Below are 15,427 nucleotides of genomic sequence, written 5' to 3'. Positions count from 1 at the left end.
AACCTCCTCTTAGTTTTTTTTTTCTTCTTCTTCTTCTTACTGTGATAAAACATCATGACCCAGGCAACACAGAAGAAGGAGACTTGGGGGTGCTTGTGAGTCCAGAGGGATGAGAGGCTGTGGCCAGGAAAGGGTAGGTACCGTGGCTGAGTTGCTGCGGATACCTGAGGGCCCATGTCTCCACAGACAGGAAATGTCTCAAAGTTCCTCTCTCAGTCACACACTTCTTTCAGCAAGGCCACACCCCCTAAACCTACCCAAATACTGCTGAAAACTGGGGATCAGGTATTGGAACGTGCGAGCCTATAGGGGCTTTTCATTCAGATCACAGCCCTTATGCCTGACGCTGTCCTGGGTAACTGTGGGGATGGTATTTTGGTCTCTTACTGTCTTTATCTATTCACCTCCTTTGTGCCAAAAACTACAGTTAAGCATCATATGGCTCTTTAAACCTCACTGAAAACTACTTGTTGATCCTAAAGATCTAAGCTCATTTACTGAATAATATTGAACTTTAGGTAGCCCACAGCAATATAAATGTAAAAAAATAATTTGGGAAAAGATGGATTGGGAGATTGAGTGGTTTCCAGATGTAGACTTAAGAGTTCTGCCACCTGAGTGATCTCATTGGAAAAGCTTGTTTGCTGGGAATATCCGAATAAGGAGAAGGTTCCTCTGGAGAGGAAAGAACAAATGCCACCGTGGGCAGGAGAGGCTTTCTGAGCTTGCTGAACCATGTTTCACTGCATGCGATTTGAGATCAAGTGGTTTGGTTTTTCAAAGCAATGCTGTTTTTATTTAAGCTGCCCTGACTAAGTAAGGTTGCTGTGGCTTCTTCCAGCTTGTGGGGAGACTCCAGAACAAATCCGAGCGCCGAGCGGAATAATCACGAGTCCAGGCTGGCCTGCAGATTATCCTGCCAAAGTCAACTGTAGCTGGCTCATCCGGGCTAACCCAGGGGAAATCATTACTATAAGGTAACTCTGATCCCTTCATATTATTCTTTTATTTAGAAATATAAATACAATTTCTATAGGAACAGCAATAGGAAAATACTGCAGATCATAAAAGAAGTTGTGAGTATCTGTCATTTAAGAGATAAGTAATGATGTAATCAAGTTCTTCCAGCACAGTAAGAGGACACGAGTCTCACTGTTCACTCAGACATCGGCAGCTACTTTTTCACAAGAGCATCATCTCCTAAGTAGCTTACGAGGATCAAGAGTAGTCATTAGCAGTCTGTACACAAACAAAACTCACTACCCAACTCTACAACCCGTTCCATAACCTTACGATCATTAGTTGCAGGGCTGTGTGCTCATAAAACTTTAACCGTGCTGGTAAGCCTACCTTGACATGTTTTGCCTTTCTTTGCTGTGTGATTGATTGCACGTGCAGGCGTTCCGTGTTCACCGTGTCCGCACATAGAGGCTGGAGGCTGATGTTGGCATACGGTCCTCTATTACTCTGCACCATGTCTTTGAGAAGGGTCTCTTATTGAACCTGGGGCTGTCTTTTAGCTGGACTAGTGGCCGGTGAGCTTTGGGCATGAGCCTGTACCCCCTGACCCTTGTAAGCACTGGGCTTACAAACATGGGCCACCATGCCACATGGGTTCTAGACATCCAAGTCAGGGCCTCACGCGTGCATAGCATGTACCTTGTTCATGAAGCCTTCTCCTCTGCCTTCTTTTTATAATTTAAAGCAAAATAACATTGTTTAAGAATACAAAGTGAAGGCTGAGAGACCATTCGGTCACTAGCATGTGACAAGAGCCTGAAAACCCGACTTTGAATAGCCAAACGTCCTGTTTGACAAATTCCAGTCCAGTTAGAGCCTCAGAAAACACTGGTGAGTGGAGTCTGAGGAACAAGAATCAGCTGATGTGCCCTCTGGCCACACACGTCTGTGTGCACACCCCACAGGAACAGACACGCACGCTCTGCACCAAGAGCTCGTCACTTCCACAGCCCCACATGTGGCCTTTCTATGAATACTTAGCTTCAGCTTCGGATTCTAATCTACAGGCTGTAGACAAAGGTTAGGTTTTAAAATGTACAACTTGATAGAGAAAAGTACTGTGAGAGTAGGATTAAAAAGTGGCTACTGAGTAACCTGTTGATGCTGTCTTACAGTCATCCTGTCGAGACTGTTAGGGAAATACGTGCCTAGGCAAAGACGTGCAGGGGCAGCGGAGCAAGGGGAAGAGAAACTCGCTCCCTTTGAGTGTTCAGGGCTGGGACCTAAGCTTTAGATTTAAAGGTGCTCTGTGACATCGCCTCAGCTCCCCTCTACATTTTTAAAATAACGTATGTAACTTAGTTTACCTTTCTTGTATTTTCATGTAAAGAGATAACCAGTCCCTTGGGAAATAACCGTTACCCTTCCCACATCTTCTCTGTGGAACTGTAAGTCACAGCTGTAAGGTGTTTGCCCTTAGTTCTGAAGAGGTGACAACTGTGATTGTCTCACCTAATCGACAGCACCAGAGCTGGAGTCTAACCATTTGGCTGCTTTCTGTAATTTGTAATACGACTAAGCCTGAATATGCTGACAAAATACTACTTTTACCAAATAGTGGGCTGTTACTGTAAATCTAGAGTTAATAGGAACTTTTATCTGAACCTAGAAGTTAAAATTATAGCTCAGTGGCTCAGGGCACTTGCTGATCTTGCAGAGGTAGAGCTCTTTTCCCAGCATGCACTCCCACAGAGTCGCAGCTGTCTGCACGGTCTGTTCTAGGGGCTCTGACACCATCCTAGCCTCTAGGACACTGTACACATGTGGTATATACTTATATATACTTAAATACATCCAGACAAAACATGCACACACACACCACTTATGCATAATATAAAAAAATAAATCTTTTTAAAAGTTGTAGCTTACCAGCCCACTCATGTAAAGCTTGGAGATTCTTCCAGCACAGAATGCTGTGGGAAAGTGCCCTGAGAATGCCAATGTGTGTTGAATCTTGGCGATTTCACAAAGCAAAACACACTGAAAATAACGGGTACTGTTGAAGTGCAGAACAAAGCAGGAAGTGAGCCTCACATTTACAGGGCTTTTTCCAGACTTGGGAAAGAGTTAATGAATTTAGGTTTACTCAGATAAATGGTGACTTTAGTAATAAAGTGACAATAGCCAATTTTTAAAGAAAAAATAACAGATGGGTGGGTATATGTAGAGACAAACATTTCATGTGCAATTACTGAAATACAGTTTTAAGTTATTCAAAGAATCCTAAGCATGATCATATGTAACCCGTTCAGATGTTCAAATGAGCTCTTGATAGGAAACTTTATATTGATATACTTTTTAATAAATAAACAGTATATCACTTCCAGGTAGCTACATTAAAATAACTACCTAAGTAAGGATAAAATGAGCACTCACCTTTAAATTTAAGATAAAATTAAAATCCTTAATAGCATGAAATATGCAGGAATACAGAAGCACACTAGTCTTTATTTGTCTGTTTAATATTTTAAGGACCTGACGATGCGTAGTCAGTGGCCAGGAGTCCACGATCTTTCTGCCTCAGCCTCTGTAAGAAACACGTCTTTAAGCAGTCTAAATGAAAGTAAAGTGGAAGACCTTAGAGTACACAAGTGGAGCTCCCTGTGTAAACTCGAGAGCTGGAGACATAAACCACCTCATCCTCCCTCAGCCCGTACACAGAGAATAAGGAGTCAAAGCCAGGGACCAAGGTCTGGCTGTTTGCAGAAGAAAGCATGTAAAGAAAAAAAAATGCCATCTAGCAAATATGAATGAGTTTGCAACATGCTAACGCCGTGGCAGGACGTGCAGTTGTGTGAGCCACTGTGCAAGACTAGTTGTAAAGTAGAAACCTGGAGAGGGAACACAGACGAGAGAAGGAGGAAGGGGGAGTCCAGCCAGCGACCCCCCTCCAGCATAAGCTCACACCCCAAACTCCAGACTGTACAAAGGAATGAAATGTTAAAACAAATGAATCCACTGTAACAGCTAAGTCAGACATTGCAAGGTCTATGACATCAGGGGTTTCTTCTTTACTTTTCTGTCCTCTCAGGACTTGTCTAGTAAAACATATGAACTAATTACCAGAATGTTTCTTTATTCATAAGAACAAACGGCGTTACAAAATACAATTGCATATATTTGAATATTTACAATGTAGCAATATATGCTTATTGGCATGTTGACTAAGACAAACCAAAGTTCCTATGACTTTTCCACGTAAGTAGTATTTTTAGACTGTTAGAAATGTAAATGTACTATGGAAATCTGAGTCCCCATGTAAGAGATGCCTGTGCGCAGAGATCTCTGAAAGCTCCGTATGTGACGATGGAAGGTGGATGTACAGCCTGAGTTGGAGTTGGAGTTGCTCACGTATTGAAAGAGAAAACAGCGTAATGGAGCCCTTCCAGTTAACTTCCTCTCACTGGGTTTAAATCTGAGGCAGGGAGAAAGTCAGATTTCCCTGTGTTACCCAGCCACATTCAGATGATGAAAGCAAAACTGAATTTCTCATTTCTACAAATGATGGCTGCTTTCATGTTCTTGTTTGGCTTCCTGTCATTTACTTGTGCCTATATTTTAGGAGCTACATGATAACGTTTATCTGTAAAGTGGTTTATAGGAAAGTTCTCAAACCTTCTTTGTGCCCTCACCCCCTCAGCCCCACTGTTGTGATTAACTCTGAAGCTGCTCTAAGGCAGTGGCTGCCGGACACTAACAGGAGAGATGAGGCTGGCTTACTGCTCCATGCTTCATTTCTGCCTCAAGCATGAGGAAATGTAGGCCGATCTGATTGGAAATCCATTTTCTTAACTATGTAAACAAAAGGCATATGTGCTGTCAGCTGGTGTTCAGCTGGATTTTGGAATCTGGTCTTACCTTATAAAGAAAGACTGTTCTGGAAGCGTAGGAGGACAGAGATATGAGGCGTGTAAAATCAGAGATCGGCTGGGGCAGAAGCAGGGGCTTGGAGCGTTGTCTTCAGCATTTGTATGAATATTCTTGTCAACGTTGTTGAAGTCTCTTCCTCCTTTCTCTTGTCCTAGTTTTCAGGATTTTGATATCCAGGGGTCCAGAAGGTGCACTTTGGACTGGCTGACAATAGAAACATACAAGAATATTGAAAGTTACAGAGCTTGTGGGTCCACGATTCCACCTCCATACATCTCTTCCCAAGACCATGTCTGGGTCCGGTTCCACTCAGATGGCAGCGTGTCCAGGAAAGGCTTCAGGCTGACGTACTTCTCAGGTGTGCTTTTAAGATGTTGCACCACATTTGTGGCCTTGACCTGCCCGGTCACTTTGTGGCTGATTTTGTGAAGTGTCCGTTTAATCATGAGTAGGCCCCCAGGCAGCTGAGAGCGAAGATTAGAACATAGAGTCAGATGCCCCCAAACTTGAGATGCCAGTCTGACATTTTGTGTAACCATAATAAAATGATTAATTTCAGGAACTAAGGTTTGTTTGTTTTTAAAACATCTTAAATATATTTACCTTGAAAGTATGCTTTTCTCCAAGCTTCTCTCAAGCATTTGCCCATATCTCAAACCTGATGTGAGAGTATAATTTCTGTTGTCTGAACTACTGTTTTTATTACACCTTAAACAAAGGACTGAACCAACTCCACCAGCATAGTTTATATTAAATTTTTGCTTTTCTTAAACCATTTCCAAACATGACCAAGTTGTGGACATGTGGAAGTCTTTAGTCATTGTCCAGCTCAGGCAAACAACTTAGGGTCCCCCAGAACCGGAGGGAGGATTGAAAGGAAAGAGACAAGTTAGTTAAAGGTTACAACCTGACTTCCCCCAGCTCTGAGGTTGAAACCTCCAGGCTGACTCGAGGCCTTTGTTTATTAGTCTTCTATATACCACTTTAATTACATGCAGAAAGATAACATCAGCTCTGAGATAGGGAAGAAGCAAGTTAACAATCAAAGATCCTGTGACTGTCCTTTTAGAGACCAGGTATAAAGATTAGAGACAAATGGTGATCAGAGAAGCTGACACTGCCTATATCTGCTGTGACTGCCCTGTCCTGAGCTACATTCATATGTAAATGTACATTCTGGGGCTTCAGTCCTAAGTGTTTTGCTCTGAACTTCAGATGCAAATGTGCTTAATTCTAGCCCTTAAGGGGCGTAGCCCAAAAGCCTGCCTTTGTTCCACTTCAAGGTGTCCTGAAAAATTAATATTTCTCCACCACCAGTTGAGAAGAGGTGCCAAAAAGGCTCCCCACAAATCATGATTACAATTTAAAGTTAAGATGACAGTTTATCAAAAGCAGATGTAAATTGTAAAACACAGCACAGTGCACACAGAAAATTAACTGCAGTGTTTCCCGAGAGAAACAAGAACCATAGGAGAATGACACTTGAGAAACAATTACCTGTGATTTTCTTCTTTAAATATCTCTCCTGTTCTCATTATGTTTGTAAAGAGTTACATTCTTTAGACAGTATGGCTCATGTGTCTTAGTTAAATCACTTCACTAAATGTTCTACAGTGAAATAGCTCTCTACAAAACAGAATTGATCCTTCTATATTAGGTTAAAGGGCAGGGAACTTTGCAGGAAAGAAACAGACAGTTAATAGATGGACTAATCTGCTAGAATGTAGCATACTTTCACAAGGGTTTGGAGGCCCTACTAAGTGAGCTCGGTCATCATTACCAGAAAGATGCACGCTGTCTTGGAAGTGTGGACGTGCTTGATTTTTGATCTTCTTTCCTTCCCTCCATTCCCCCAGGGAAATCCGAGGAGCCAAACTGCGCCTGTGACCAGTTCCGCTGCGGTAATGGAAAGTGCATCCCAGAGGCCTGGAAATGTAACAGCATGGACGAGTGTGGTGACAGTTCCGATGAGGAGGCCTGTGCCAGAGACGCTCGCCCCCCAACAACCACCGCTTTCCAGCCCTGCGCCTACAACCAGTTCCAGTGTCTGTCCCGCTTCACCAAAGTTTACACCTGCCTCCCCGAGTCCTTAAAGTGTGACGGCAACATTGACTGCCTGGACCTGGGGGACGAGATCGACTGTGACATGCCGACCTGCGGACAGTGGCTGAAGTACTTCTACGGCACCTTCAGCTCGCCCAACTACCCCGACTTCTATCCTCCCGGAAGTAACTGCACCTGGCTGATAGACACAGGCGATCACCGGAAAGTCATCCTACGCTTCACCGACTTTAAACTGGACGGCACCGGATATGGCGATTATGTGAGAATATATGACGGGCTGGAGGAGAACCCTCGCAAGCTTCTGCGAGTGCTAACTGCGTTTGATTCTCACGCTCCCCTGACGGTCGTTTCCTCCTCCGGACAGATCCGAGTGCATTTCTGTGCTGACAAAGTGAATGCCGCAAGAGGGTTCAACGCTACGTACCAAGTCGACGGCTTCTGTTTGCCGTGGGAAATACCCTGTGGGGGCAACTGGGGGTGTTACACGGAGCAGCAGCGCTGTGACGGGTACTGGCATTGCCCAAACGGAAGGGATGAAATCAACTGCACCATGTGCCAAAAGGAAGAATTTCCGTGCTCTCGGAACGGCGTCTGCTACCCTCGCTCTGATCGGTGCAACTACCAAAATCACTGTCCGAACGGCTCTGACGAGAAAAACTGCTTCTTTTGCCAGCCAGGGAATTTTCACTGTAAGAACAACCGCTGTGTGTTTGAAAGCTGGGTGTGTGATTCCCAGGACGACTGTGGCGACGGCAGCGATGAGGAGGACTGCCCCGTCATTGTGCCCACCAGGGTCATAACGGCAGCCGTCATCGGGAGCCTCATCTGCGGCCTGCTGCTTGTCATCGCACTGGGGTGCACTTGCAAGCTCTACTCTCTGAGAATGTTCGAACGGAGGTCAGTGCCAAGACAAACCGTGCTTTACGATTTCAGTAGTGAACGTGTGTCCCAGAGACTGGGGTGTGGGCCGGCTTAGTTGGTAAAGTCCACACAAGTGTGAGCGCCCACACACAGTTAAAAACGGAAGCAAAGACACACTCATTCCAGAGCTCGCAGAGACATGGGGGGCCCTGGGGTTTGCCGGCCAGCCTAGCCTAATTGGAAATCCCCAGGGTCAGTCACAGGATGGGTACTGAAGACTGACACCCAAGGTTGACCCTGCACACAGGAAAGCACACTCATGTACATATGCACACAACAAACATGGAAAACATTTAAAAGTGTGTCCAAAATGCTTGCCATTATTCCTTTTGACGTATTTTATGTGTGAGAATACATAAAAGTAGGATGAAAAGCCCAGTTGTCAAAGATAAACATAGAACAAAGTATTACTTAGCTTTATCAGATGATAAAAGCCGGTGTTACGTTTACTGGCTTACTGTAAACTGTTACTCTGTTACAGTTGTATCTTGTTTTCCTAAATGCTCAGTAATTGCACATATCTGAGTCCAGTGTTTATAGCACTGTACAAGTGAGAAGAAGATGAACCTTCAGTTCACAAGCAGTGCACCACGGGAGAGACTTGCTGGGTGGGTGAGCTGAACACAGCGAGGGGAGTCTCAAGGCAAAGCGGACAGATGCCCTCACGATGGGGACATGTGACAGCCCTTATTCCAAGAGGCACCACTTGAGTTGTGTGAGTCGGGTGTAGAGAGGAGATCCTGGGGGGCTCTTCTCTGGGGAGTATGAGAAGAATGCCCAGCGTTGCTCCAAGAATAGGTGCATGATTCATTTGGTCTGGAGCCTTGGAAACACGGATAGCACATCAGGGTGGAACTGCCTGGCTGTGTGCAGTTCGGCGAGAACTTGTGCTCGGTTGAACAAGTTAGGCGGGGAGAATGGACTTCAGGGAGAGCAGGTTCCAGTGTGGTGTAACATGAACTGAAAGTTGTTAATGGTGGGGACATCTCCCTAGAGGGTACTGTGGGGGCAGGTGCCTTCAGTCCTAACAGCTACAAGTGATTAATTAACAAAGACCGTGCCAAACAGCTAGAGAGCACAGCTGGTGCGCAGATGCATGGGGCCATGAGAACTATGACACGTCCTTTCCTTGAGCAAATATGAATCGCTGGGAAACTCTACCAGTGGAGAGAGCCGGGTCTGCAGTTAACGCCATCTCAGTCCCCCGTTGGACTCGATGGACAAAGCTCAGCAGTTGTCTAGTATAGGGTTTGTTTGGGGCTTTAAAGTCCGCTATCTTACTGTGTGCAGGTATTTCTGTCTATTAAAACATAACTAGGCTCTTACTAGCATAAGGCTCCTGGACAAACATTCCCAGAGCAGAGGTGGTTCCGTTGCGTTAGCTAGTTAGGGGATTCAAGTGCTTCAGCGCTGAAGGTAGAACACTGCTGCCTTCGACTGAACCTTTCTTCTGCTTACTGCAAGGTCTTTTGAGACACAGTTGTCCCGAGTGGAAGCAGAGCTGCTGCGGAGAGAGGCTCCTCCCTCCTATGGACAGCTGATCGCTCAAGGCCTAATCCCTCCGGTAGAGGACTTTCCTGTCTGCTCTCCTAACCAGGTATGTGTTCTGGCTCATCGTCTTTAAGTCTGCAAGTAGAAAAGCAGGGATTCTTAGCTTTAGGAAATTTCAGTCAAGCAAATAAATATTAAATATATGGACAATTGAATTTATAAATTGTATTATATTTTCACAGAATCTATAAAATTCTAATTTTATGATTATAATCAAAAAGTTCATCCTGAGACATTTTTCTTTTGCGGATAAGTGAGTAGGCACATGGAAATTTGGCCAAATTAATGATTGGACTGAATACTTGGAGTGTACTGAGGTACCTTGTGGCAGAGTGACCAGTTATAAGCGAAGGTCACTGAAGAGTTAATACTTGCCCCTTGTCTAAGGGAGAAGAACTTCAAGCTCAATTTTAGTGTTTAAGAATTTGATCCATTTTCTTAGGGTCGTAACTCATATTTCTTGGTTCTTCAACGTTCTCAGGAAGTTTTTTTAAAGCATTTTAAGCTATAAAAATAAACCACAGTTCATTTTAATCACAAGCATTTAAATTTTAGATATATTCATAAACATTTATAAGAATGATTCTCAGAAACTTAAGAAAATTTGTTTTGTTTTTTTTTTTTAAGTGACTTGCCTCTTTAAAAATCGAATATCATCTCACTTCTGGCACATGCCAGCTTAGTTGAGTATGTGTGTTTTTCTTTTTTTCAAATCCTTGCTGAGAATTTGTAGGCTTTAAATATTTTTTTCAGATGTAATTTCTAATTTAGAATGTACAGTGGTCAAATTGTTAGGTATAAAAAACCAAACAAAACTAGATTATAGTTTCTACCGTTGGCACTGCCACAGTCAGTGGGTGCCACCATTGGCTACTGTCACCTCCTTCCCGCTGTGCTCTGGGAAGCTAGTAGGAGCATAACCCCGTGCCTGTTCACTGCTAGAACCATTTGCAAGTTTGGCAGCTTCTCCAGCTCCCTCTGGTTTTCTGGCTCACAAAAAGGACTTGAAGCTTCCTGGGAGCTGTTTGCCCACGGCTACTCCCTATTACTATGAGAGGCTATAATAAAACCACTGAGGAAAGAGGCTCATGGGGCAGAGTTCAAGTAGCCCAGTGCAGGACATTGCCGTTCAAACCTGTGGGACTATTCCACAGCTGTTACCAACCAAAGATGCTCACCCAAGCCCTCATCCAGACTCACCTGGTCATGAGCAGTTGGACATGGCTAGTGTAAGTCTGTAGATCTCCTGAGACTGTCCCTTTACCATAAATCACCAGAGCCCCACCGTAGGTCACAGTATTGCAGCTGCCTGCCAGTCTCCGAATGGAGACACCTTTTCTGTCAGCTGTGACACTCCCAAGTGTATAGAGATCCTGTCCTAGAAGCCAAGGTAACATTGAAGTCTACTCCATACTACTTCATTCTCTAGAGCTAGAATCGATCAAGAATTCCATCTGAACAACATTTTAAATAACAGAAGTTGTTGAACTTTGTTTAATGAAGCCAAATTCTCAAGTGTGACATTTCTGGTAACAAATTATCAACTCTCCTTAGGTTTTTAAAAGAAAATAATTTGGGATTTGCCATCTAGTACAAACTAGAGATGCTTTCTAGTCAGTGGTTGCTGCTGCACAATTGAAAGCATGAACAACTCTCCACCCAACTCCTGTGGCATCCCTACAGAATCTAGTGTTAAACGCGCAGCCTTTGAGTTAACAGGCTTTGAACTAAGCAGAGAATGCCTGCCGCGTGTGAGAGAAAGTGATTCAGTCGGTAGAAAGTGCTGAGGACCTGTCAGAAGCGTGTGTGCACTTAACTGTGCTTTGAACACGGAGCACTCAGGAGTAGGTGTGAGGAGATGCTCATTCTAAACGTGAGCTACTATTCATTTTTAAATTTGTATTTAGTTACTTCTTAACTGGTGGGGAAAGAAAAACTTTCACATTTGTCCTGAAAGTCCATGTGCTGTTGGCCAGATTTTTCACCGGTGTGTATTGTGCGGAAGCTGTTCCTGCAGTGTGGCCTCTCAGCGCTGCAGAACTGCTTTGAGACCGTACAGGTTGTGTGCACAGGACAGGCCTCCCTGGGGCAGGAATGAAGGAATGCATCACCAACCTTTGCTTGGTTTTAAATGTTCAGTGCAAGGTTCATCAAAGCTTCCTTTGCCCCGAGTCTACAACCACTAGGTGGAGCTTGAAGACAATTTAAAACTCATCTAACACTTTAATCTAGACAAAGTGATTTCTCTCTCTTAATTGCACCCATTTACCGTGGTGTTCCAAGAGGCTGCACGCCATGGTGCCATCCAGTGGAGGTCAGAGGACAACTTGCAGAGAGTCTATTTCCTCCTTGTGGGCTGCAGGAATCAAACAGTCAGGCCTGGGGGCAGGTACCTGCGCCTGGTGACTCCAGTCTGACTGTATTTGTGAAGTATGGTTGAAGATGGTTCTGTGCTCCAGGCGTAGTACAGTTGTAGGACTGGGTTATGACTGAGGTTTATGATTCCTGCAGTTGAAGTTAAGATGTAAGTTACAGATTAGATTCTCTGCCAGTGGACCTGCAGAGGTGAGGGAGTTTAGCTCATCCCTGTCCCTCGTAACAATGAGTCAAAGAATGTTTTCCATCCTAATACCTCATTGTTAACGGTCTTACTTAGTCTTTTCTTTTTCTTACTTTTGCAGGCTTCAGTTTTAGAGAACCTGAGGCTAGCTGTCCGATCTCAGCTGGGATTTACTTCTATCAGGCTTCCTATGAGCGGCAGATCCAGCAACATTTGGAATCGTATTTTTAATTTTGCAAGATCGCGTCATTCAGGGTCGCTGGCTTTGGTCTCGGGAGATGGAGATGAGGTTGTCCCGAGCCAGAGCAGCAGAGAGACTGAAAGGAGCCACCCTCACAGGAGCTTGTTTTCCGTGGAGTCGGACGACACAGACACGGAGAATGACAGAAGGGATTCGGCAGGAGCGTCCGGTGGGGTTGCTGCGCCCTTGCCCCAGAAGGTCCCTCCCACGGCCGCAGTAGAGGCCACAGTGGGAACCGGGGGGAATTCCTCCGCTCAGAGCACCCGAGGTGGCCACGGAGATGGGAGGGAAGTGTCAGGTGTGGAAGCCCCGAGTGTGAGCCCAGCGCGTCACCAGCTCACAAGTGCTTTAAGTCGCATGACTCAGGGCCTGCGCTGGGTACGCTTCACATTGGGTCGCTCGAGCTCCACAAACCAGAACCGGAGCCCTTTGAGACAGCTTGACACCGGGGTGAGTGGGGGAGACGACGACGACGTGGAAATGCTAATTCCGGTTTCGGACGGAGCTTCGGACGCTGATGCCAGCGACTGCTCCAGACCGCTGCTGGATCTTGCCTCAGACCAAGCACAGGGGTTTAGACAGAGCGCAGAAAGCCCTGGAGTGCGAACCAGTAGCCGCGATGGCCCCTGCGGGCGCTGTGGCGTGGTGCACACCGCGCAGATACCGGACGCTTGCTTAGAGGCGGCGGTGAAGAACGAGGCGAGTGATGACGAGGCCCTGCTGCTGTGCTAGGACCGTCGCCAGAGCGGCCCACTCACTCACGGTTTTGTACCTTTACAATTAAACTAGTTTTAGTTTAAGGTAAAAAGATGCAGGGTGGTTCCTTACTGTATCTTAGCCTGCATGGTTAAACTTAACGATGTATAACTCTAGGAGCTAGAGTTGACTGTTTTAGCAGCTAAAATGCATTAAGTATTCGTAGTCTTCGGCCATGTTCTTCCATTTGCTTATACTTGGTTTTGGTTTGTTGTTTTAACTCCTGGTACTTCGGTTTAACAGACGTACGGCTGCTTTAATCCACATACCTGCCATCTTATCTCCTACGTTCAAAGGTTGGTTTGTACAAACAGCACCTTCTGTTAATTGAGCCCTTTTTGCTCTTTGCCGTTGTGTAATTTATTACACGGGATGCTGAGGTTGTTAATGTATAAAGAGGACCAATCCTCACAGCCACCTCTTTGTTTGCATAACATTGCCTGCTAGTAGATTTCATCCCACGGACCTGTCACAGGAGAAGAAACGCCTACGTTCTGCACACCGTGACGTAAAGGCTCCGTAGAGTGAGATGCTGTCGGGAAGCAAAACTCTTTTCTAGATTTTTCTAATGCTGACTTTAAGACTCTGGTGTGGTTCAGACCAAACGGTGAAATCCCAACACGTTCCTGCTTCCATTCGATGTAGGGGCAGAAGTGAGCGGATGAAGATACTCGACTATGCATTACATTTTGAACTTTATAAAACACGTACAGAAATTGTACACGCTCAGCTCCACGGGGTGACGTTTCTCTTAACGGGGTTTGCCTGAGTTGGACCCTAGGGATTTGCACTACAGCCCTGTCAAGGTCTCAGACGAGGGTAGCGCGGGCACCGTCGGCCATTGCTACCACGGGGACCTCTTTCCGTAGCTTTGGGGTGGGGGACCATTTTTATTACCACTTGACATTGCTTTGCTGGTTTCATATTTATTTGTTGTATTTAAAAACTGCATTATTGTAAGAGTGGATTTTTCTTTCCAGGATATTTTATTCTTGGAGGAGGGGGGTCAATGCCATATAATCTTGAAGAAAAGCAAATTAAGTTGTTCAGATTGTCCCTCTCTTTAAGTAGAGTGAATTACAAACCCTGTTTATTTTTCTTTAATTGTTAATTCTTGTTTATTTATTCCTCAGCTGTGTGTTTTAGCAGCTTAACGACTGGGTATGAAAACGTGTTTGTGTGTGATTGTTGCTATTTATTACATTTCCGATACTTTGCCGAATGTCATTTCAAAGCATGTTTGAGGTCTTGTGTATCTGTCCTGTTATGCTATCAGGAAGACCTGACTAAAATGTTTTAATATGTATCAAAAAATTAAAATAATTTTTTTTATTGCCTTGAGGTACTTTTTAAATCAAAGTTGTTCTTTATTTTTGTTGAACTTGAGTTCATGCACAGATTCAGGCCGTTCACACTTCAGCAGAAGCAACGGAAGACAGTGGTCACCGTGGCTACTGGAGCGAGTAATGGCTTACATCAGTATCCCAAGGGTGCAAGCATCCTTTTCCCGTTCAGAAGGCTGGCTCTGAGTTGGTAAACTTGTCCAGTCTGATGGTGGAAGAATTCAAATATCAGATTAACCTTTTTGGTCCTAATAATGCTTCTAGTGGCTGGGATTTGGGGGTTGGTTTCCTGGTTTTGTGTGTGTGTGTGTGTGTGTGTGTGTGTGTGTGTGTGTGTGTGTGCGCGCGCACTTCAGGCTTTGTTTGGGTTTGCTTGCTTGCTTGTTTTGTGGTTCTGGGGTTCAAGCCTTGGCCATGCTGCTGGGAGTATTTTAATTAATTTTTAATTGACTTGCACACCTTTCTGCTTCAGTTAGTAACATTTGGTCTCTCTCCCTGGCACTGCCATTAAGTTCTATTTAAAGAGATACATACCAGTTCCAATCTCCTGGACATCTCCAGAAATACTGCCTGCTATACCTCCAGAACCTGTCTGTTCTAGTTTCTTTAAAAGAGAGAAAATAAAGGTTTTAAAGTGAGAATTTCCCATGTTCAGTTATCTTTGCTTATTTTCCCTCATGTTTTTTTTTACTTTTTTTCCTAGACAACTTTAGTTTATAATTAACTTAAATTCAACATCGTCGTGATAAATTATTTATCTAAATCAGTGCCATCTTAACCGTTTATTTAAGTCTTTGTGTTAAGTCATTCTTTTAAAGATTTAATGCACATGAGTACACTGTAGCTGTCTTCAGACACACCAGAAGAGGGCATCAGATCCCATTACAGATGGTTGTGAGTCACCATGTGGTTGGTGGAACTTGAACTCAGGACCTCTGGAAGAGCAGATGGTGCTCTAACCACTGAGCCATCTCTCCAGCCCCTCCATCTCTACTTTTAACCTATTCATACACATATTAGCTGATGATCTGTTAGGGCAGTCTTTATTTACTCATAGTTCACATTAGTAATTCAGTTAAACCGTGTGTGTGTGTGTGTGTG

General features: G+C 44.5%; 1 protein-coding gene across 2 annotated transcripts in view; it reads left to right on the top strand.

Moving 5' to 3' along the window:
* Window positions 1-13,894, top strand: part of LRP12 (LDL receptor related protein 12) — a gene marked incomplete at its 5' end in the record, with an annotated part of 69,378 nt that extends 55,484 nt beyond the window's left edge. For both annotated transcript variants that reach the window (XM_080909299.1, XM_080909298.1), the window contains 5 exons: window positions 842-977; window positions 5,046-5,248; window positions 6,747-7,851; window positions 9,340-9,472; window positions 12,108-13,894. In XM_080909299.1, the coding sequence (XP_080765425.1) occupies window positions 842-977; window positions 5,046-5,248; window positions 6,747-7,851; window positions 9,340-9,472; window positions 12,108-12,959 (2,429 nt within the window). In that variant the 3' untranslated portion in view covers window positions 12,960-13,894. The remainder of the gene's footprint in view (window positions 1-841; window positions 978-5,045; window positions 5,249-6,746; window positions 7,852-9,339; window positions 9,473-12,107) is intronic.
* Window positions 13,895-15,427: the final 1,533 nt, after the last annotated feature.

The sequence above is a fragment of the Micromys minutus genome (assembly GCF_963924665.1).
Source record: "Micromys minutus genome assembly, chromosome: 33".
NCBI lineage: Eukaryota > Metazoa > Chordata > Mammalia > Rodentia > Muridae > Micromys > Micromys minutus.
This window is presented reverse-complemented; position numbering and strand designations above follow the sequence as displayed.